Source organism: Lactuca sativa, chromosome 3 (genome assembly GCF_002870075.4).
Source record: "Lactuca sativa cultivar Salinas chromosome 3, Lsat_Salinas_v11, whole genome shotgun sequence".
Taxonomy (NCBI): Eukaryota; Viridiplantae; Streptophyta; class Magnoliopsida; order Asterales; family Asteraceae; genus Lactuca; species Lactuca sativa.
This window is the reverse complement of record NC_056625.2, coordinates 111,298,323-111,323,371: the sequence shown is the minus strand read 5'-3', so window position 1 is coordinate 111,323,371 and position 25,049 is coordinate 111,298,323. Positions and strand designations below refer to the sequence as shown.

General features: G+C 38.0%; 1 protein-coding gene across 1 annotated transcript; it reads right to left on the bottom strand.

Moving 5' to 3' along the window:
* Nucleotides 1–1,001: 1,001 nt before the first annotated feature.
* Nucleotides 1,002–2,519, bottom strand: LOC111916156 (lipid phosphate phosphatase epsilon 1, chloroplastic). The gene is made up of 4 exons (XM_023911792.3): nt 1,917–2,519; nt 1,563–1,788; nt 1,386–1,459; nt 1,002–1,291 (listed from the first exon to the last, which is right to left on the bottom strand). Exons 1-4 carry the CDS (start codon nt 2,241–2,243, stop codon nt 1,067–1,069), a joined length of 852 nt encoding a protein of 283 aa, XP_023767560.1. The 5' UTR covers nt 2,244–2,519; the 3' UTR covers nt 1,002–1,066.
* Between the last annotated feature and the right edge of the window lie 22,530 nt (nt 2,520–25,049).

Below are 25,049 nucleotides of genomic sequence, written 5' to 3'. Positions count from 1 at the left end.
AAGCAATTCACAATGTTCAACTTATTGATGGAAACTCTATTGCTGGAAAGTCTATAAGGGTGTGTGGTGTAGTATATCCGAAATTGGAAGTGAGTTTGAGAAGAGAGGTATACATTTTGAGAGTCTTTTTAAGAGGGCTATGGGAAATGATGATAATACCCTCTATTGGAAAGACCATTGGTGTGGTGGCAATGTTTTAAAAGATGTTTATCTGAACCTTTATGTCGTGGAGAAAAAAACGGACTGCCTTTTAAAAAAGAGGGTGTTTATTGAAAATGTGTATGTTATGTACCACTGTTGGGATTGGGCAAGACAACTTAGAAGGGGTCGTGAAACAGATCAATTTGTTGCAATGGTTGAACAGGTGGGCTGCGTATACTTTTTTTGATGGACGTGACAGATGGAAGTGGGAAGGAGATGGTGATACGGAATTTTCAGTGAAAGATTTGATGGGTATGATGCTAAATCAATCCAACATGGGGAACTCTCTACCTTTCAAATGTTTTGCGTGACATTTGTTTCAAAATAGAATTCTTACCTCCTTGAATCTTATAAAGAGGGGAATGACCATATCTTCTTCTCTGTGCCCTTTCTGTTGAATCGATGAGGAGGGTGTTGATCATATCTTTATCTTACACCATGTTATGGATAATATGGAAGACGCGAAATGCTATTGTTTTCAAGAACGTAAAGCGAACGACTATGTTTATTGCAGATGATATTAGTATGGATACTTTCAATTAGATTAAACATAAGTCTAAATGTAATTTTATTGTCTGGCATGCTTAGAACGCATCCCTTATCTTAGACTGTTTTTTGTAATTGCTCGAGCTTCTCGCTTGGGCTTGTTGTTCGTTTTATTTGTCAATATAATGCTCGCCGTTCAAAAAAAATCTATCAGACATAATATAAAAATCATCTTTGTTAATCATTTAGTACAATACTATCCAAATACTACACTACAATTACATTTAAAAACGAACAAAATATGGATATGGATATGGTTAATGATCGGATGATTTCTTTAGATCTATTAAAAATGTACAAGAATATGATATATATATGATCATTCATCCTTCATCCAATGCCTAAAAACATGTGATATAAACCCTAAACAGAAACAAAAAGCTCCAACAATTACAAGAATTCGAACCCACAAAATCGAGTTATATGCCTTGAAAACAATCGCTTCCCATGCTGAAAACCATAACACTGAAAAAATGGACCCCACAATTGCACCCACAACAACTTGGCTTGTAGTGTGATATCGTAGTAAAATCCTTAGCCATGACTGCATAAATAATCCAATTCGAAAGTTTGATTAAAAACAAATTCGCATTACACAAATAATTAATCCAATTTTAAATGTATGTAAGTATACTTACGAAATAAGAACCAAGAGCTACAACAAGAACACTAAAGACGCCTGTAACTACATTCAATCCTTGACCTTTGATCACTGTCATTACAACATGATGATGATGATGAAACACATAAAAGTTTCAGAAAAAGATGAAGTTATTAAATGAAGTGATGATCGAGTAGAAAAGAATGTTAATTACCTGACAATATCAAGATTAAGGTGGCGTAGAAGATGGATTGGGCATGCGAAGATGGCATTCCATGGCCTGAACTTACTCTAGAAACAGGGCGTTCTTGTTTCAAAATCTGCTTCAAAGTGATTGATAGTATAACATTCAGAACAGACCCCATTGCAGCCCATAATGCAAGAGCATCGTGTCTCAACAGAATGAATCCACCGAAAATTGCAGCTACCACCCATTTACTCTGATACGCAATTTCAACAATCCATAAGAGAGAATCGAAAACAAATGAATGATTTGAGGTTATTGTGTTTTCTGGCAGAATCTAATTTGGATATGGGGAAATAAATGTAAGGAAACAACAATACCAACCAAACGATTAACAACTGTGTGTAGCCCACCAACTGTTTGATGAAATGAATCACCTCCATAATCGATCAAAGTTTCCTGTTCTAAAGCGGAAACTGCAGGACTAAAACGTTCATTATCACCACCACCACCGCTGAGTATCCCCGTCTCAATCGATTCCTCAACCTTCATTTTCTTCAGTCTAACAGATTTCGGATATCCAATTGCAGATTCCTTCAAGGTACGAAAAACGGGAGTAGAAAAGGGGGTTTTCCGATGAATATCGAACTTATGAAATTGGTTCAAAATTGGTGGTGGGCTTATCAAGATCGACACCACTGCAAACAACATAGTGTAATTAGAGAAGATGACGAGGTGATCTGCATCGATTAGGGTTTATTTCCGGATATATTGGAGATGTTGAGATGGATTGAGAGGTTGTTATTTAAACAGGTAGGTAGTGTCGTGTAGAAAACTCCAAAAAGGGAATCGAAGTAGTTTGTTGATCTTGATTCCTGCATTCAAGATTAGTAATTAGGGTTTTGAAATTGTTGCAACTGGATCGGTAAGTCAACTATCCACGGCAGCTTTCATCAGCGGACCGGGTCAAAATACTTCAACTGGACACGAAAGGGCATATGCCTTATGCATATATGGATAGGGTTGTGTCACAAATAAATTACATTTCTCATTGTTTTTAGGGTTCATCTTGTTATTAACAATATAGCCTATAATCATATAATAATAGCCTTGCTTTGTGTTTTAAATTTGGCTACTAAAATGATATGTTTTATGTTTTTGTCTGGTTTTATATGATTATGTTGAAGAACCCGATAGGGTGAACTTAGTCCTTCATGTATACACACCACGACACCTTGTCATCTTCTTCTTCCATCTTCCTTTCATTTTCAATCCGGTATACTCACAACAAAAGAATATGGTGGGCAAAACGAGAGACCATGCTTGTGGTTTCAGATCAACACCACGAAAGGACCAGGATGGTGTTCACGGACAACCACCATGTCCACCTGGACCACGGAGGGTTTCGTGATACCTATACTGGACGGTTTTATAAATGAACCAATGTTGTAAAAATCGTTTGACGGTAGCTCGACGACGTTCGACTGACGATAAACAATTAATTAGATTAGACGGGGATTAATCAGGGACCCTAATATTAATGAAATTATTTAAAAAATTAATATTTCCTAAAAAATTAAGTATTTGAAAATTTAAAATTTTAAAAATATGAAAATTTGGAAATTTTAATATAATATTTTAAAATTTGAAAACTTAAAAATTAAAAAAATTTAAATTTTAGTGTAATAATTGAAAATAAAAATTTCGAATTTTTTTAAATATTTCTCGTCTATGACAGCCAAGCCCGAGTTTGACCAATTTCCGCCAAACAACATAATCATAATTAGTTCAAGACCGTCAAACAATTAATCGGTCACCAAGGCCAATTTCTACAACACTGAAAGAAACAAAAAAGATGGTAACATGTTGGATTTAAAAATATGATAAATACAAATAAATTTCTCAAGTTTTACACGTGTAGTTGGGAAAAACCTTAACAGGCTTTGACCATAATTTTCACGCAGAATTATCATTCTAGTCTACTTAACCACTTTCATGGTTAACTTTGTTATATATCTTGCAAAATCAATCCTAAAATTGGGTTTAAAGTTCAAATTTGGTCGCTGTAATTTGCAAAAAAGTCCACCATATGTCCAAAAAGTTTTCAACTTATACCACATGTCCCAGTAATTTATTGACTAATTTTGAGATTTTCCGGCGAGAATAGGATTCTCTAGTGAGGGTGGGTTTGTCCGCGATGGGGAGAGGAGTAGAAAGGTGATAGCGATTTAGAGAATGGAAGGGTGATGGAGGCTGTAACAACCGTTTGCAGGTGAGGGTGGGTTTTTGGAAACAAGGCTCTCCGGCGGAGCTAGAGACAACGAGGTTGGTTGGGTTGTGGTCGCAAGGGTGGGGCGAACATAGTGGAGGCCTCAATTTGTGGCTTAACGACGATTTAAGGGATCAATTTTTGAAGTTGCATGTGGTTGTGGCAGTGACTACGGAGACGTGAGATGAAAAAGTTAACCACAAGGACCAATTTTGCAAGAAAGATAACAGAGTTAACCATGAAACTGGTTAAGTGGGTTAGAGTGATAACTTTATGTAAAAGTTGTGGCAAAAGCCAACAAAAAAAATGTTAGGGCTTTTTCCAACTACGTGTGTAAAACTTAGGACTTTTATGGTATTTGTCCTTAAAAATAAACCAAATTATTATTCATATTTTTGAAATACATGGTTAGTTTAATAAAATTAAATGGTAACCGAAAGCTAGTAGCTGATATTTGTTAATTGTTAACAATTAGTTGAAAGCTAAAAGTTGATAGCTAAAAGTTGTAACTTTTATATGTTAAGAAATATTTGACAAACTAGTTGTAAGCTTTTAAAAATGTAAATCCATCTAAAAGCTAAAAGTTAAATCTCATAAAAATTAAATGTAGTAGCTGAACTTTTTGTTTAAAATAAAAATATTTAAGTTTGTATTTCTGAACAAAGATTTTTCTTTAATATAATTTGTTTTTTACCTCTATTTTCTTTTTGAAAAGTTAAATTATAAAAGCTTGCTTCCAACAACCCTAATAATCTATTGAAAAGCAAAATACATTTACGTGTTGAATTGAGCTATGAGGGAGCTATGAAGTCTAGTCCCACATAACACCATATTTTTTGCATATAGAGGTGAGCTTCCATACTTGTGGACCAGGACCTGGACCTATACCTTAAGCGACATCGGTTTTATACTATCAAGTCAGCTCTCGATACATCAAATCACACTCAGTCGGTTTCGGTTTTATTACCAACTCGGTACACTAATTCTCGGTTATTATTGTTTTTCATATTTTCAACATTTATATGTATTTTGGAAAACTTTTAAAAATAACATAACTCATTCGTTTGAAGCCGGATTGACATAGTATGCTTTCCAACATGTAATTTAGATTTTGTACTTCAATTTAGGTTATCATTTCATCATTTTTGGGATATTATTCAATGAGTTACATTCTCCTGAAACCAGGATATCAAAGTTGAAAGTTTTTCAACTTTTCAGCTTTTATGTGTAATCTGTAAAACTTTAAAATTTGCATAACTCATTCTTTTGAAGTTTGGATTAATATGAGATATTTATCATGTAGTTTAGAGTTTGTACTTCATTTTAGTCTATAATTTTATAATTTTTGGTTTAATATTCAATGAGTTACATCAACAAACCCTCTTTCTCCACAACCTGTAGCCACATATAAATAAAGAAACTATATTGATATGGTTGTTCATTATTTGGATATAAATTGATTATCTAGTCAACTAATTCGTATTGGAATGTATGCATAATATATTTCAATTATTGGATTAGGTTCAACGAAAACGTAATTAGTCTTATGAATTTCAGTTAGCAAGATGAGAACCAGATAGTTTAAAAAAGTAAATAACAATTATTTATTTATTCATATATATATATATATATATATATATATATATATATATATATACATACATACACACATAGGACTATGACCTACGTTTTTACATAGATGTGTGTGTGTGGGGGGGGGGGGATACGAAATAGATATAAATGTATAAAAAGTTGGCACAATAATAAAACAAAGATAAAGTAATAGAAACAAACTTAGCGTTATTGGTAATACTGAAATGTCTAAAAAATATAATGAAATGCCTAAATATCTATAATCATTGAAGGACCTCTTTGTAATCAAAATTTTCTATTCTATTAGTTGGATGACTTTCCTCATCACATAAGAGTACCTTCAAGCGTCTTTTACTTGTGACGCATGAAACAACGACATATAGCTAACCATGAGTGAAGACGAGTCTACACAAGTAAATTACAACATTTGACAATGATTGTCATTGACTTTTGTTAATGGTCATAGGAATCAAACACCTACGGGGAATTCCCTCTATTGAAAACAGAATGAAATTGTTTTTATCAGACATTCACTATTCTTTTTATCTTCACCACTCACATTCTTCGGCTTTTATTGCATAAAAAATGATGTGACATCCCCAAAATCACGGTCAGAAAAGACCGGTTTCATTTAAGCTTTTAAAATAATTTCAGAGTAATCCATTGATTTAAAAGAGTTGCGGAATTTATCCCCAAAACAATACATGATAAAATAAGGCTTATCAAAAAATTTCTTAAAGAAATGTATTTTCATTATATATCAAAACTCGGGATGTCATGTTCCGATACAGACACAAAAGCATAAACAATAAAACATAGACCTTACACAGTTATATACAATTACTGGTCTATAAACAAAAACATCTTCACAAGTTCTCTAACTTATGCTCTCGCGCCACTACCTGTAATACAAAGAAACTGAGTGGGTTAGGCTTGGGAGCCTAGTGAACATATAGGGTTTTCAACCCACAATAAATAGTTATATTTAATTTCACTAACCAACAATAACCTGATTACCCATTCCCGTTATCCTCACTTTACGTCCCTATTACAAGAACTATTACAAGGGACCTAATCTAGGATTTTCATCGGGACGGACACTACTGCAAAGGGGTTTCCTCAGCAAGGAATGTCCTACGACAACCATGAGGGGGATAGAATACAACAAATGAACACCCAAGTTCACTACACCTACAGGTTATGATCCTGCTACACCTACAGGTTATGATCCTGCCAGCGTTCCACTAAACTGTCTAGAAAAGTCCGTGGTCGTCATCCATATTCTGCTGGACGACTAGATCCATATACTTGTTTATATAAAACTTAAAACCTGTATAACATATTCATTCAATACCCATACCACATAACGAATAGTATATAGTCACATAGCACGTATATAGAGTATAACTCATATATGTGTGTTATCAGAAAGCAACTACACACTTACTTATATCATATATCTAATACATTCATCAATACTTGTATTAAAATCATGTATGTGAAAGGGACTATGCACTCACTTGATAAGATGATGCTCAGACAACACTACGGCTCTTTAAAACATCATTCTTTGGTGAAACCGGGATGCTTTACAAAAACCGGACTTCTCGCGGGCAGAGCTTCGGCTCGAAACTCTTTTCTTCTCGGGATCTCCGGAGCTTTGGGACTCGCTTCGGGTGTCAGGATGATACCCGGGCTTCGAGGGTATAACTTGCATGTAAATCGAGGTAATACGGAGTGAGAGGAGAGAAATTGAGCAACCAATTCGGCTGGACCCGACTCTTATTTATTTGGAGTTAAAAAACCATGCACATGTCGTGAGCCACTTATGCTCACATCGTGAGCCCGATATGTCATGGCATTCGTCATCAGACCACTTGCTCTGGAAGACGTCCATTACCTGCTCACGTCGTGAGCTCTGACACAGGTGGAAGTTCGTGCCCCGAACTTCAGAAATTCATATCTTTCGCATACGAGCTCTGTATCCGATGTTCTTTATATCCACGCGTAGGTGAGATTATGCTCTACAACTCTCGCTTAGACTCCATCGGCTAATTTCGAATTTAACTTTTATTATATTATTTTTAGTAGGCCGGGACAGGAAAACTCCATCAGAAATTCATAACTTCTTCATCTGACATCCGTTTTCGTCTGTATTTTCATCGTTGGACTACTATCGACGAGATCTTCGATTCTCGTTTAGATTGTTTTGGCCAAATATCACTCGATCTCAATTTTGAGATTTGGGCTGCATACCGCTAAGGCAAAACTTTGAAAAATCATAAATTCCTCACACGAAGTAAGATTTAGACGTTCTTTTTATGGAAGCTCTCGGTTTAACGTATTCTACGATTTTCGTTTAGATCACTAAGGCTAAATATTGCTCTATCGTAAATTCACTATTTACGTCGTGTAGTTTCGTGTCGGTTCTGTCGCGAAACTTTGACAGATCATAACTTTTTCGTTATAACTCAGATTTCGACATTCTTTATATTTTCGGAAACCTTGCCACGGCCACTACGTCTTCATGTATCGATATCAGTTTTATCTGACATTTTATTTTTATGCTTATTTTTATTCTTAATTCATTTAAGCGACACGATTAAGCATAAAACACATAATTCTCAAATAATACATTCTTATTATTTCTAAATGAGTTACAAAGATTAACCTAGACTATTACATCAATGTTAATGCCTAGCCTAGAAACACAGGCGTTACAATTCTCTTCACCTTAGGATGATTTTGTCCTCGGAATCACACATCAACAAACAAATGTGAATAGCGACTCATCATGTCACTCTCCCTCTCCCATGTGAGATTTGGCCCATTCGTTTGTTTCCATCGGACAAGCACTATCTCGACCATCTTGCGTCGCAACTTCTTAGTCTTTCGGTCAACGATTGCCGTTGGTTCTTCAATTAACCTCTTGTTCTCATCAGTTCTCAATTCCAAAAGTGGAATCATGTCGGGAACTTCTCCCATGAACTTCCTCAGATAACACACATGGAAAGTGTTATGTATTCCATTCAGTTCTTCGGGTAATTCTATCTTGTAAGCTTGGTTCCCAATCCTCTGAAGAACTTTAAACGGTCCAATAAACCTTGGACTCAATTTTCCCCCTTTACCAAATCTTATAAATCCCTTCCACAGTGAGACTTTAAGTAAAACCGAATCTCCAACCTCAAAAGTCATCGGTCTTCTTTTCTTGTCACTTGTCAGCATAACTCTTTTGACAATCCTGAGCTGCTAACATTCTCTCCCTAATCACTTTCAACTTTACAGTAGTTTGATGGACTATCTCGGGTCGCATAAACTGCTTTTCCCCAGCCTCAAGCCACCAAGACGGTGTACAAAATTTTTGTCCGTACATAGCTTGATAAGATGCCATCTTTATGCTCGAGTGGAAACTATTATTGTAGGAAAATTCTACCAAAGGCAAATGTTCATTCCAGTTGCCTTAGGATTCCAGGGTACATGCTCTCAGCATATCATCAAGTGTTTGTATCATTCGTTCGCTCTGACCATCAGTCTGTGGATGGTAAGCTCTACTCAAACACAACTTGGTACCTAATTCCTCTTGTAGACTTCTCCAAAATCGCGAGGTGAAACGACTGTCACGATCTGACACAATCGTTAATGGAACACTGTTAAGCCTCACAATTTCCTTCACGTAAGAGTTCACAAGCTTATCCATAGACCATTTCTCATTGGCTGCTATGAAATGCACACTCTTAGTGAAGCGATCAACGACCACCCAAATCATGTCATGACCATTCTTTGTTCTGGGCAGTTTAGTGACAAAATCCATAGCAATGTCTTCCCATTTACCCATAGGCACAGGTAAAGGTTCTAAACTCCCATATGGTTTCTGATGTTGTGCCTTGACCCGCACACATGTCACACGCTCCGCCACATACTTTGCAATATCAAGCTTCATCGTCGGCCACCAGTAATAGGGTTTCAGGTCCCTATACATTTTAGTGCTGCCAGGATGAATTGAGTATATGGTTTTGTGAGCTTCTTCCATCAGAAGATCTCTTATTCCTCCTAACTTAGGTACCCAAATACGATCTTGGAATACCTTCAGTCCATGACTATTTGTTCAAAACACCAACGTTTTGCCCAAACGTTCCTCCTTCCGATCATTCTTTTCAGAAGCTTCCTCTTGAGCTTTCTTTATACTCTCCACAATTGTCGAGAAAACTTCTATGCTCAATGCTCTTGTCTTTTTTCTTTCAAGATTGACTTTCCGACTGAGAGCATCAACAACAACATTTGCTTTACCAGGGTGGTAAAGTATCTCACAGTCATAGTCCTTAAGTAACTCTAGCCAGCGTTGTTGCCTCATATTCAATTCTTTCTGACTAAAGAGATATTGGAGACTCTTATGATCAGAGAAAAGCTTGCACTTTGTGCCATAGAGGTAATGCCTCCATATCTTCAGAGCGAAAACTACCGATGCCAGCTCCAAATCGTAAGTGGGGTAGTTCTTTTCATACTCCTTCAGCTATCGAGACGCATATGCTATCACCTTTTCTCTTTGGGTCAAAACACAACCCAACCCAACCCCAGACGCATCACTATAGACAGCGAAGTCTTAAACTCCATCGGGTATAGAAAGAATCAGTGCTTCACATAGCTTCTTCTTTAGCAACTCGAATGCTTCTTTGCGCTTATCGCTCGAAGAATAAGTAGCTCCTTTGTGGGTCAAAGCTGTTAGTGGAGTAGTGATCGAAGAAAAGCCTTGGATAAACCTTCGGTAATATCCGACTAATCCCAAAAAGCTTCGGATCTCTGTGGGACTTTTCGGTTGTTCCCACTTCATCACAACTTCAATCTTCGCTGGATCAACCATTATCCCTTTTTGTTGACCACATGACCTAAGAGTTGGACTTCTCGAATCCAAAAATCACATTTGGAGAACTTGGCATACATCTTCTCCTTCTTCAAGACTTCTAACACTTCTCGCAAGTGTTGCCATGCTCCTCTTGGCTTTTCGAGTAAATCAGAATGTCATCTATGAACACTATCACAGATTTATCAAGGAACGGTTTACAAACCCTGTTCATTAAATCCATGAATGCTGCTGGAGCATTGGTTAGTCCAAACAACATAACCAGAAACTCATAGTGTCCATATCGTGTTCTGAATACAGTCTTTTCGATATCTAGCTCTCTCACCTTCAACTGATGATATCCTGACCTTAGGTCGATCTTTGAAAAATAACTTGAACCTTGTAGGTGATCGAACATATCATCAATCCTCGAAAACAAATATCTATTCTTTATTGTTGCCTTATTCAGCTCTCTGTAATCGATACACATTCTCATACTCCCGTCCTTCTTCTTCATGAATAACACCGGAGCTCCCCAGGGTGAGGAACTAGGTCTTATGAAACCTTTGTCTAATAACTCCTAACATTGCATCATCAGCTCCTTCATCGCCGTCGGTGCTAGTCGGTAAGGTGCTTTTTCTATTGGCGTCGTTCCTGGTAACAAGTCTATTCTGAAATCCACTTGTTTATCAGGCGGTAATCCGAGAAGATCTTCGGGAAATACTTCCGGATAATCCCACACGACAGGAATGCTCTGCATCTCCTTTTTCTCCTTCTTAGCATCGATCACAAATGTTAGATATGATATACATCCTTTAACCAAACACTTTCTGTCTTTCATTAGAGAAATAATCCCATAATTTACTCTGCGTTTGTCCCCATACACCATAAATGACTCTTTCCCTGGCGGGTTTACTTTTACTATCTTCTTTTTGCATAATATCTCGACATCATTGGCACTAAGCCATTCCATTCCCAGCACGATGTCGAAACCATTTAGTTCAATAGGCAATAATTCCTTGTGGAACTTATTCCCATTCAAGTCAATGAAAATATTTTTCATGCGATGGCTTACAGGTATAAACTTGCCACTAGCAACTTCGATTAATAAAGCATTATCTAGTCTATCAACAGGCAACGCTAGTTTTCTACCAAATTCATGGGAAATAAAGGAGTAGTTGGCTCCAGAATCAAATAAAATTTGGGCAGGCAATTTGTTTACGAGAAAGGTACCTGAAGCGACATCAACTTCATCATTCGCAACCTCAAGTCTAATCTGAAAGGCTCTCGCCTTCGGCTTTGGTGGAATATTGGGTTTTGCAGACTCCTTCTTTTTAGGATAGTCTTTCAAAATGTGTCCCTCTTCGTTACATCCAAAGCACACTCTCTTGTTGGACGGACACTCTTTGGCATAATTCCGGGTTTTTCCACATTTGCAGCAGGTCACTTCCTCACTACATTTCCCCAGAGTGCTTTTCTTGCACTTTTCACACCATTTCGATTCGCCTCCAAACTTCTTCGAATTAGACTTCGAAGATTTGTTTTTATTGCTGGAACCTAAAGTTCCTTCAAACTTTCTCTTATCACCAACTTCAACCTTGATGGCAGTTCTTCCCTTGATCATGTCCTCAACAGACTTGGCATCCCAAATAGCTGCCTCCAGAGTAGGTGCCTGACGTACTGGCACAACGTACTCCCATGGGAGTCCCTTTGCATATCGATCAACTTTCGTCAACTCGTTTGGAATGATGCGCAAAGCAAACTCCATTTTTTCGGTGAAGGCGTTAGTGTAATCGTCGACTAACATGCTGCCTTTTGTCAACGTCAGAAACTTATTCTCCAACTCTAGTAGATTTTGGTCCGAGCAGAACTTGCGCTTGTATTGCACCAAGAACTCTGCCCAAGTCAGTTGTTGTGGCTCATTAGGGCTTAGGGTCTTCCCCATAGTGTTCCACCAACAAACAACTCCACGTCTGAACTGACGTACTGCGAAAGTGGTCTGCAGCTTGCCTCTACAACCACACGTCATGAAGGCTAGCTCCATTTCTGAGATCCAATCCATAAATCCGATCGGATCCTCCTTTCCAGTGAAGGTTGATGGTTTGCAAGTCAAAAAGTCTTTGTACATGCATCTAAGTCCATCTATTCCTCCCTCTGGGTGGTTTTGCCTAACAATTGGTGGGTTGGCTTGACCAACAGTCCCACTGAAGTTACCTCCTTCCAAATGCCCTTCATTCAACTCGGGATGTTCAATCGGCATTGAAAGTTCTTCACGATTCTGCCGAAGCAGACGTCTTGTTTCTTCCATCTGATGATCCAACATTGTTTGAATCATAAATTGTACACCAGCCATTGTTATTGACTCAGGTGCTGCTGCTACAACAGCCACTTGCTCAATCACAGGTGGTTGATTCCTGTCTTCGTTCACGTTTCCAGCTCCGCTTCTGGTTCGTACCATTTTTGATCTACATACCGAATAAGGTGAATTTAGATCCTCAGTCACGATAGATAATTAAATAATCATTATCACTCCGAAGCGTTTACATGCTAGTTCTAATACCGTAATCCTACGCTTAGAATCCTAAACAAATAAGGTCTCCAAATTCGGTTGGCAAAAAACCATTGATCCGAACAAATAATATCATATATGGAAAACATATAACATTTAGCACATAAAAGCATTTTAGGCCACTTTCCTAAAATAAACTAGTGCTTGTGTCTAAAATATACCAGTCACTCATCTCACAATCTTCACTTAGTATTCTAAGTTTAAGTCAAGAAATCCTACAAATTCCTAGTTCTCTTAAACTAATGCTCTGATACCAACTGTGACATTCCCAAAATCACGGCCAGAAAAGACCGGTTTTATTTATGCTTTTAAAATAATTTCAGAGTTATCCATTGATTTAAAAGAGTTGCGGAATTTGTCCCAAAATAATACATGATAAAATAAGGTTTATCAAAACATTTCTAAAAGAAATGTATTTTCATTATATATCAAAACTCGGGATGTCATGTTCCGATACAGACACAAAAGCATAAAGAATAAAACATAGAACTTACACAGTTATATACAACTACTGGTCTATAAACAAAAAACATCTTCACAAGTTCTCCTACTTATGCTCTCGCGCCACTACCTGTAATACAAAGAAACTGAGTGGGTCAGACTTGGGAGCCTGGTGAGCATATAGGGTTTTCAACCCACAATAAATAGTTATATTTAATTTCATCAACAAACAATAACCCGATTACTCATTCATGTTATCCTCACTTTATGTCCCTATTACAACAACTATCACAAGAGACCTAATCTAGGATTTTCATCGGGACGGACAATACTGCAAAGGGGTTTCCTCAGCAATGAATGTTCTAAGGCAACCATGAGGGGGATAGAATACAGCAAATGAAAACCCAAGTTCACTACACCTATAGGTTATGAGCCTGCCAGCGTTCCACTAAACTGTCTAGAAAAGTCCGTGGTTGTCATCCATATCCTGCTGGACGACTAGATCACAATCACATCGAGGCCTCTCATCATTTTTATTTTCATCACACATCACTATCTACCCATGTTCTACCCAAAATATTTTTAGATAAAATATACTTGTTTATATACAACTTAAAACCTGTATAACATATTCATTCAATACTCATACCACATAACAAATAGTATATAGTCACATAACACGTATTTCATAGAGTATAATTCATATATGTGTGTTATTAGAAAGCAACTACACACTTACTCATATCATATATCTAATACATTGATCAATAATTGTATTAAAATCGAGTATGTGAAAGGGACTATGCACTCACTTGATAAGACGATGCTCGGACATCACTACGACTCTTTAAAACAGTATTCTTTGGTGAAACCGGGATGCTTCACAAAAACCGAACTTCTCGCGGGCAGAGCTTCGGCTCAAAACTCTTTTCTTCTCGGGATCTTCGGAGCTTAGGGACTCGCTTTGGGTGTCGGGATGATACCGGGGCTTCGGGGGTATAACTTGCACGTAAATTGAGGTAATACAGAGTGAGAGGAGAGAAATTGAGCAACCAATTTAGTTGGACTCGACTCTTATTTATAGGGAGCTGAAAAACCATGCTCACGTCGTGAGCCACTTATACTCACGTCCTGAGCCCGATATGTCATGACATTCTTCATCAGGCCACTTGCTCAGGAAGACGTCCATCACCTGCTCACGTCGTGAACACTGTGCTCACGTCGTGAGCTCTGACACAGGTGGAAGTTTGTGCCCCGAATTTCAAAAATTCATATCTTTCACATACGAGCTCCGTTTTCGACGTTCTTTATATCCACACATAGGTGAGATTATGCTCTACAACTCTCATTTAGACTCCGTCGGCTAATTTTGAATTTAACTTTTATTATATTATTTTTAGTAGGCCGGGACAAGAAAACTCCATCAGAAATTCATAACTTCTTCATCTTACATCCGTATTCGTCTGTATTTTCACCGTTGGACTACTATCGACGAGATATTCGATTCTCGTTTAGATTGTTACTGCCAAATATCACTCGATCTCAATTTCGAGATTTGGGTGGCATACCGCTAAGGCGAAACTTCGAAAAATCATAAATTCCTCACACGATGTAAGATTTAGACGTTCTTTTTATGGAAACTCTCGGTTTAACGTATTCTACGACTTTCATTTAGATCACTAAGGCTAAATATCGCTCTATCGTAAATTCACTATTTACGTCGCGCAGTGTCGTGCCGGTTCTGTCGCGAAACTTTGACAAATCATAACTTCTTCGTTATAACTTGGATTTCGGCATTCTTTATATTTTCGGAAACCTTGCCACGACCACTACGTCTTCATGTATCAATATCGGTTTTATCCAACGTTTTATTTTTATGCTTATTTTTATTCTTAATTCATTTAAGCTACACAATTAAGCATAAAACACATAATACTCAAATAATACATTCTTATTATTTCTAAATGAGTTACAAAGGTTAACCTAGACTATTACATCAATGTTAATGCCTAGCCTAGAAACACGGGCGTTACAAATGAAGGCTTTGGTATATATACAAATAAACGACAAAAAAATAACAAACTTATTATAAAAAACACCATAAGAATGTCGGTATTAACATTGAACTTAATTGCATCACCTGCAAACACATGAACATAGATAATACATCCTTGTTTTCCGTCCCTAATATCAAATAAAACAAGCATGTCAACAAATATTATACTTGAAAAAAATATATACAGTTAAAACATTGCAGTTCCATAAATTTTCTTATTAAAACATTATACTTTCATTTAAAAGATGAAGGATTTGGTATATATTACAAATATAAGGAGAGAAATAACAAACTCATTATAAAAAACACCATAAGCATGTCAATATTAACATTGAACTTAATTGCATCAACTGCAGCACGTGAATGCAGATAATACATCCATGTTTTCCATCCCCAATATCAAACAAAACAAGCATGTCAACAAATATTTTACTTTAAAAATCTATATAGTTATAGCATTGCACTTCCATAAATTTTCTTATTAAAAAATTATACTTTCATTTGAAAAATGAAGGCTTTGGTATATATTACAAATATAAGGAGAAAAATAAAAAACTCATTATAAAAAACACCTTAGGCGCGAAGGGGGGGGGGGGACATATACGAAATAGATATAAAGGTACAAAAAGTTGGCACAATAATAAAACAAAAATAAAGTAATAGAAACAGACTTAGCGTTATTGGTAATATTGAATTGTCTAAAAAATACAATGAAATGCCTAAATATCTATAATCGATGAAGGACCTCTTTGTAATCCACATTTTTTGTTTTATTAATTGGACGACTTTCCTCGTCACATACGAGTACCTTCAAGCGTCTTTTACTTGTGACACATGAAACAGTGTCATATGGCTGACCATGAGTGAAGATGAGTACCTTCAAGCTTCTTTCACTATTCTTTTTATCTTCATCACTCACATTCTTCAACTTTTATTGCTTTTAAAAAAATGAAGGCTTTGGTATATATTACAAATACACGGCAAAAAATAACAAAATCATTATACAAAACACCATTAGCATGTCGGTATTAATATCGAACTTAATTGCATCACCTGGAACACATGAACACAAAAAATACATCCTTGTTTTCCGTCCCTAATATCAAACAAAACAAGCATGTCAACAAATATTATACTTCAAAAATCTATACAGTTATAACATTTCACTTCCATAAATTTTCTTATTAAAAAATTATACTTTCATAAAACAAATCAAGAAAAGTAGGTTGTTCTTTCTTTCATTTAATACCTTTAACCATGCATGAAAATGTAAGGAAGTAAGTTTGACGAAATTGGGTTGATCTGTATGAATATTCAAACTCTGGCTTTGGTTAATGTAGCATCTACGATCAACAACCATATCCACCAATGTGTAATGCTCATAGATTTTGGATTAGTCAATTAGAGACAATAAGCGTTAAAAATGACTTTTGATGGAAGGTTATTTAGGATAAATAACCTTAACCAAAGTTATAGTACGTGAGACAAGGATTTCTTACATATAAAGAACGCTAAAATCCAACTTCGTATGAAGAAGTTATGCTTCTTTGAAGTTTCACGATAAAACCGACACGACTCTACGTATCGTAAAAGGTAAATTTTCGATAGATTACTTTTTAGCCTCGGTGATCTAAACGAAACTGAGAGCGTACATATAGAGAACATCAACATCTGATTTCATAAAGGATGTTATGATTTTTCTAAGATTAAGCGTAGTGGTATACAAATCAGATTTCGAATTTTAGATCGGTTCTAAACAAGAATCGAAAATCTCGTTAATAGGAGTCTGTCAATATAAAGACAGTCAAGAATGACCGTCGGACGAGAAAGTTATGAAGTTTTAACGGACTTTAACAATCTAAGTCTATTAAGAATATAACTTTCAAAATAATGTCAAAATATCCGATAGAGTCTAAATGAATGTTGTAGATCTTGTCGATAGCTATGTGTGGATATAAAACCCGTAGAAAATGGAGCTCGTATGAAGAATTTATGATCTTTCTAAGATTTTATAAAAATTTGCATGCAGTCGCGCGCACAGACAAGATGTACGGCGCGTATCGAAAAACTACGAGGTTGTGACACATGTTACCACTAGATGAACTCCATGTCACCACCTCCGACATAGTGCGCAGAGCACATCGACAAAGTGCACAACGTACATTGCTTTTTCAAGCTATAAAGGAAAAAGCCAAGTGCTAAAGCGAAGCGCTGCCCAACTTTCCAATCATCCACTTTAACAAGTGAGTGCATAGTTACTTTCATCTTACACATTGATATGAAGTATGTAGATAATTACCTGGTTATGTGCTTATTATCTGTGCTGAGAATATTATGTGTTAGATAAGATATTATGAGATGATATTTAACTAGTTTAATCATATAAGTATTATACACTTATAAATATGTATTGGGTAGTAATAGGCGATGGCAGATAGAGATGATAGATAGTTGATGGTAGATAGGCAATGATAAATAGGTGATGATAAAATATGAGATGACTAGGAGATGCCCTGACCTTGACTTGAGATGTTGTGATATAGTCATCTACCAGAGTATAGATAACGACCACTGACTAATCTAAATAAGTCATGTGGAAACACCGGCAGACTCATAACCTATAGGTGATGAATTACGAGTTCAAGCGATGTAGTAACTATGTAGTCATGTGATGATACTCTAACCCTTTGGACACATATTGTAACGCCTGTGTTCCGGGCTTGCCATTTGTAGCAATGTAATAGTCTAGGTTAACCTTTGTAACCCGTTTTGAAATAATAATAATGTATTATTTGAGTATTATGTGTTTTGTGCTTAATTGCTTAATTATGTGGTTTGATTAATTAAGAATAAAAATAAGCGTCGAAATTTAAGTTTAAAATAAACTTGATATCATTGGATAAAGTTGTAGTGGTCGAAACAAGGATTCCGAAGATATAAAGAATGCCGAAATCCGAGTTATAACGAAGAAGTTATGACCTGTCGAAGTTTTACGGCAAAACCGGCACGGCACCGGGAAGCGTAAATAGTGAAATTACGATAGAGCGAGATTTAGCCTTATCAATCTAAACAAAACTTGTAGAATATGTTAAGATAAGAGCGTCAATAAAAAGAACGCCCAAATCTGACTTCGTATGAGGAAGTTATGATTTTTCTAAGATTCGGCTTAGCAGTGCACGGCCCGAAACTCGAATTTTAGTTCGAGCGGTTTTTGGCTTACGCGACCTAAATGAGAGTTGAAGGTCTCATTAATAGGAACTCAACGGTAAAAGTATGGACGAAAACGGAGTTCGTATGAAGGAGTTACGAATTCTTCGCGGTCATTTAACAGTCTAAACACCTCCTACTGTTAAATTTGAGATCGGTCAAGATTTAGCCGACGGAGTCTAAACGAAAGTTGTAGATCTTGATTTTACCTACGCGTGGATATAAAGAACGTCAAAAACGGAGCTCGTATGCGAAAGTTATGATTTTTCTAAATTCGAAGGCTAACACGCGATAGGGGTGACGTGGCTCCACCCAGAGTTTGACACGTGGCACCAGCAGAAAGCCGCCACATGGACCGACTCGGCGAGTAGGTGTCCCCTACTCGGCGAGTATGGCCGACTCGGCGAGTAGGTGTCCCCTACTCGGCGAGTAGATCAGATATTTTCACTATAAATAGGATGCGAGGGTTCAGGGAGTATTTGCTCATTTCTTCTCTTCTTTGCGCCGAAGCTCTGCATTTTTACACCCCGAAGCCCCGGTATTATACTCTAGCCCCGAGGCAAGTCCCGAGATCCCGAAGATCCCGAAAAGTGCGGTTCCCGAGTCGAAGCTCTGCCCGCGAAAAGTCGATTTTTGTGAAGATCTTCCAGATCTGCTGAGGAATACTACTCCTATAAGCCGTAGTGCTGTCCGATCATCTTCTGATCAAGTGAGTGTATACTAACTTTCTTAAACACAATAATAATACGAGTTTGGTTCGAGTGTATTAATTATATTGTTGTTTATAAGTGTGAGTGTGTAGTTATTTCTTCTAATACAATAATACGAAGTATTTTATATAAAAATACGTGCTATGTGTATATATTTGGTTGTGTTATGTGTGAATGAGTATTCACTCTCTTCTATCTTATAGATCTGCTTATTTCTTTATGAGATACGTGTTATGTGTGTGTGTGCCTCATCTGTTATGTGATATATGTGTTGATTAAAGCATGCTATACAGGTTTTCTTTAAACTATGTATACAAATGTATATTTTTATCTACTAATATGTTGGGTAGAACATGGGTAGACAGTTGGTGTGTAATAAACAGATGAGAGGCCTCGTTGTTGTTTGATTGAGTCATCTAGCGGAGTTTAGATGACGACCACTGGCTATTCTAGACAGTCTTGTGGAAACATTAGCAGGTTCGCCACCTGTAGGTGTTAATGAACTTGGGTGTTCATTCGCTGTACTCCATCCCCCTCATGGTTGCCTTATTTGACTTATATTGCTGAGGTACCCCCGAAGCATGTGTTGTCGCCCCGATGAAATATTCTTAGACTAGGTCCCTTATGTTAGTTGTTTTAGGGACATTAAAGTGAGAATAACGGGAATGGGTAATTGGGTTATTGTTGGTTGGTGAAAATTAAATATGATATTTATTGTGGGTTGAAAACCCTATATGCTCACCAGGCTCCCAAGCCTGACCCACTCAGTTTTAAATTGTATTACAGGTAGTGGCGGAAGGGCATGAGATGGATGAACCATCAAGTTGTTTTGTTTACAAGTCTGCATATGTTTATATTTGTTATATGACTTGTAATGTATTCGTTTATGCTTATTGGTCTGTATCGGAACATGACACCCCGAGTTTTGATTATAATGAAAATACATTTCTTTTATGAAATGCTTCGGTAAACAATGTTTTATCATGTTTTGTTTTTGGGAACAAATTCCGCAACTCTTTCAAATCAAAAGGATTTACTCTGAAAATATTTAAAAGCATAAATGAAAATCGGTCTTTTCTGGCCGAGATTTTGGGGATGTCACAGTTGGTATCAGAGCATTAGTTTAAGCGAACTAGGAATTTGTTGGATTTCTAGACTTAAACTTAGAATGCTAAGTGAAGTTTTGAGATGTGTGTCTGTTGTGATTTAGACACGAGCACTAGTTTATTTTAGGAAAGTTGCCTAAAATGCTTTATGTGCTAAATGTTATATGTTGCCATATATGATATTATTTGTTCGGATCTATGGTCTGTTGCCGACCGGATCTAGAAACCTTATGTGTGTAGGATTCTAAGCGTACATCTACGATATTAGAACTAGCATGTAAACGTTTCGGAGTGATAAGGATGATTTGAATATCTATCATGATTGAGGATCTAATTTCACCTTATTCGGTGTAGATCAAAATGGTGAGAACAAGAAGTGGAGTTGGAAATGCTGACGAAAACAGGAATCAACCACCAGTGATTGAGCCAATACCTGTCGTAGCAGCAGCACCTGAGCCAATAACCATGGCTGGTGTGCAATTGATGATTCAGACGATGTTGGATCGTCAGATGGATGAAACTAGACGGTTGCTTCAACAAAATCGTGAAGAACTGTCGATTCGTGTGGAAGAGCCTGAACTGAATGAAGGGCACTCAGAAGGAGGAAACTTCAGTGGGTCTATTGGTCAAGCCAACCCACCGATAGTTAGGCAAGATAACCATGAAGGAAGGAATGATGGAATGGGATGCAAGTACAAGGACTTTTTGACTTGTAAACCATCGACCTTCAATGGAAAGGAGGATCCGATTGGGGTTATGGATTGGATCTCCGAAATGGAGTTAGCCTTTATGAGATGTGGCTGTAGAGGCAAGTTGCAGACTATCTATGCCGTGCGACAATTCCGAGGTGGAGCCGTTCGTTGGTGGAACACTCTAGGGAAGACCTTAAGCCCTAGCGAGCCACTGCAATTGTCATGGGCAGAGTTCTTGGTGCAGTTTAAGCGCAAGTTCTGCTCGGCTCAAAATCTGTTGGAGTTGGAGAACAAGTTTCTGACATTGACGAAGGGTAGCATGTCAGTAGATGAATACACCAATAACTTCACCGATAAGATGGAGTTTGCCTTGCGTATCGTTCCAGACGAGCTGACAAAGGTGGATCGGTATGCGAAGGGACTTCCATGGGAGTACGAGGTGCCAGTACGTCAGGCACTTACTCTAGAGGCAGCTATCTGGGCTGCCAAGTCTGTGGAGAGCATGATAAAGGGAAGAACCACCGTCAAGGTTGAGGTTGGTGAGAAAAGGAAGTTTGAAGGAACATCTGGTTCCAGTAAGAAGAGTAAATTTTCGAAATTTGATTCGAAAAAGTTTGGAGGAAAAGGAGGCGAAGCGAAGTGGTGTGATAAGTGTAGGAAAAAGCACTTTGGGAAATGTAGCGAGGATGTAACCTGCTACAAGTGTGGAAAGGTTGGACATTTTGCCAATGAATGTCCGAACAACAAAAGGATGTGTTTTGGGTGTAATGAAGAGGGGCATATTTTGAAAGACTGTCCGAAGAAGAAGGAGGCAGCTAGGCCCAACGTTCCACCAAAGCCGAAGGCAAGAGCCTTCCAGATGACACTTGAGGCTGCGAAAGATGAAGCTGATGTCGCTTCAGGTACCTTTCTCGTAAACGAATTACCTGCTCATATATTGTTTGATTCTGGAGCCAACTACTCCTTTATTTCGCATGAGTTTGGTAGAAAGCTAGCTTTGCCTGTTGATAGACTAAATAATGCTTTATTAGTCGAAGTAGCTAGTGGCAAGTTTGTACCTGTTAGCCATCGTATGAAAAACGTCTTGATCGACCTTAATGGGAATAAGTTTCTCGAGGAATTATTGCCTATCGAACTAAATGGTTTCGACATCGTCTTGGGAATGGATTGGCTTAGCGCCAATGATGCCGAAATTTTGTGCAAGAAGAAGATAGTTAAAGTAAACCCGCCTGGGAAAGATTCGTTTATGGTGTATGGGGACAAACGACGAGTGAATTCTGGGATCATTTCTCTAATGAAAGCCAGAAAGTGTTTGACCAAGGGATGTACATCATATTTAGCATTCGTGATTGATGCTAAGAAGGAAAAGAAGGTGATGCAGAGCATTCCAGTGGTGTGTGATTATCCGGAAGTGTTCCCCGAGGATCTTCCTGGATTACCACCTGATAGACAAGTGGAGTTCAGAATAGACTTGTTACCAGGAACCACGCCAATAGCAAAAGCACCTTATCGATTAGCACCGACGGAGATGAAGGAGCTGATGATGCAACTTCAGGAGTTGTTGGACAAAGGTTTCATTAGACCTAGTTCATCGCCCTGGGGAGCTCCGGTGTTATTTGTAAAGAAGAAAGATGGAAGTATGAGAATGTGCATCGATTACAGAGAGCTGAACAAGGCAACAATAAAGAATAGATATCCGTTGCCGAGGATTGATGACCTGTTTGATCAATTGCAAGGTTCGAGCTATTTCTCGAAGATCGATCTTAGGTCAGGATATCATCAGCTGAAAGTAAGAGAGCAAGATATCGAGAAGACTGCATTCAGAACTAGATATGGACACTACGAGTTCTTGGTTATGTCGTTTGGACTAACCAATGCTCCAGCAGCGTTCATGGATTTGATGAATAGGGTTTGTAATCCTTTCCTTGATAAATCCGTGATAGTGTTCATAGACGACATTCTGATCTACTCGAAAAGCCAGGAGGAGCATGGCAGACACTTGCGAGAAGTGTTAGAAGTTTTGAAGAAGGAGAAGCTTTATGCAAAGTTCTCCAAATGTGATTTTTGGATTCGTGAGGTCCAATTCTTGGGTCACGTGGTCAACCAAGAAGGGATAATGGTTGATCCAGCGAAGATCGAAGCTGTGACGAAGTGGGAACAACCGAAAAGTCCCACGGAGATTCGAAGCTTTTTAGGATTAGCCGGATATTACCGAAGGTTTATCCAAGGCTTTTCTTCGATTGCTACTCCATTAACAGCTTTGACCCACAAAGGAGCTACTTATGCTTGGAGTGAGAAGCATAAAGAAGCATTCGAGAAGTTAAAGAAGAAGCTATGCGAGGCACCGATACTTTCTCTACCCGATGGAGTCGAAGACTTCGCTGTTTATAGCGATGCGTCTGGTGTTGGATTGGGTTGTGTTTTGACCCAAAGAGAAAAGGTGATAGCATATGCATCTCGACAGCTGAAAGAGCATGAAAAGAATTACCCGACTCATGATTTGGAGTTGGCAGCGGTAGTTTTCGCTCTGAAAATATGGAGGCATTACCTTTATGGCACGAAGTGCAAACTTTTCACTGATCATAAGAGTCTCCAATACCTCTTTAATCAGAAAGAATTGAATATGAGGCAACGACGCTGGCTAGAATTACTTAAAGACTATGACTGCGAGATACTTTACCACCCTGGTAAAGCTAATGTTGTTGCTGATGCTCTCAGTCGGAAAGTCAATCTTGAAAGGAAGAGGCCAAGAGCGTTGAAAATTGAAGTTGTCTCGACTATTGTGGAAAGTATAAAGAAAGCTCAAGAGGAAGCTTCTGAGAAAAATGACCGAAAAGAGGAACGTTTGGGTAAAACGTTGGTGTTTGGTACTAACGGTCATGGACTGAAGGTATTCCAAGATCGTATTTGGGTACCTAAGTCAGGAGGAATTAGGGATCTTCTGATGGAAGAAGCTCACAAAACCATGTACTCAATTCATCCGGGTAGCACTAAAATGTATAGGGACCTAAAACCCTACTACTGGTGGCCGACGATGAAGCTTGATGTTGCAAAGTATGTGGCCGAGTGTGTGACTTGTGCGAGAGTCAAGACACAACATCAGAAACCTTACGGGAGTTTAGAACCTTTGCCTGTGCCTATGGGTAAGTGGGAAGACATTGCTATGGATTTTGTCACTAAACTGCCCAGAACAAAGAATGGTCACGACATGATTTGGGTGGTCGTTGATCGATTCACTAAGAGTGCGCATTTCATAGCGGCCAGGGAGAAATGGTCTATGGAGAAGCTTGCGAATTCTTACGTGAAGGAAATTGTGAGGCTTCACGGTGTTCTGTTAACGATTGTATCGGATCGTGATAGCCGTTTCACCTCAAGGTTTTGGAAAAGTCTACAAGAGGAAATGGGTACCAAGTTATGTTTAAGCACAGCTTACCATCCGCAGACTGATGGTCAGAGTGAAAGAACAATACAAACACTTGAAGATATGCTGAGAGCATGTACCTTGGAATTCCTAGGTAATTGGGATGAACATTTACCGTTGGTAGAATTTTCCTATAATAATAGTTTTCACTCGAGCATTAAGATGGCACCTTATCAAGCTTTGTATGGACAGAAGTGTCGTACGCCGTCTTGTTGGCTTGAGGCTGGGGAAAAGCAGTTTATGGGACCGGAGTTGGTTCATCAAACTGCTGAAAAGTTGAAAATAATTAGGGAAAGAATGTTAGCAGCTCAAGATCGTCAAAAGAGCTATGCTGACAAGAAGCGAAGACCGATGACTTTTGAGGTTGGAGATTCGGTTTTGCTTAAAGTCTCGCCGTGGAAGGGACTTATAAGATTTGGTAAAAGGGGAAAGTTGAGTCCAAGGTTTATTGGACCGTTTAAAGTCCTTCAGAGGATTGGGAATCAAGCTTACAAGCTCGAATTACCCGAAGAACTGAACGGAATTCACAACACCTTTCATGTGTGTTATTTGAGGAAGTTCACGGGAGAAGTTCCCGATATAATTCCAATTTCGGAATTGAGAATTGATGAGAACA

Excerpts from the sequence above, each read along its gene's own strand:
- LOC111916156 (XM_023911792.3), bottom strand. The coding sequence starts at position 2,243 with ATGTTGTTTGCAGTGGTGTCGATCTTGATAAGCCCACCACCAATTTTG. Across the intron at positions 1,789-1,916 it reads ACACAGTTGTTAATCGTTTG|AGTAAATGGGTGGTAGCTGC; the intron begins GTTGGTATTGTT and ends ATTGCGTATCAG. Across the intron at positions 1,460-1,562 it reads CTTAATCTTGATATTGTCAG|TGATCAAAGGTCAAGGATTG; the intron begins GTAATTAACATT and ends TTGTAATGACAG.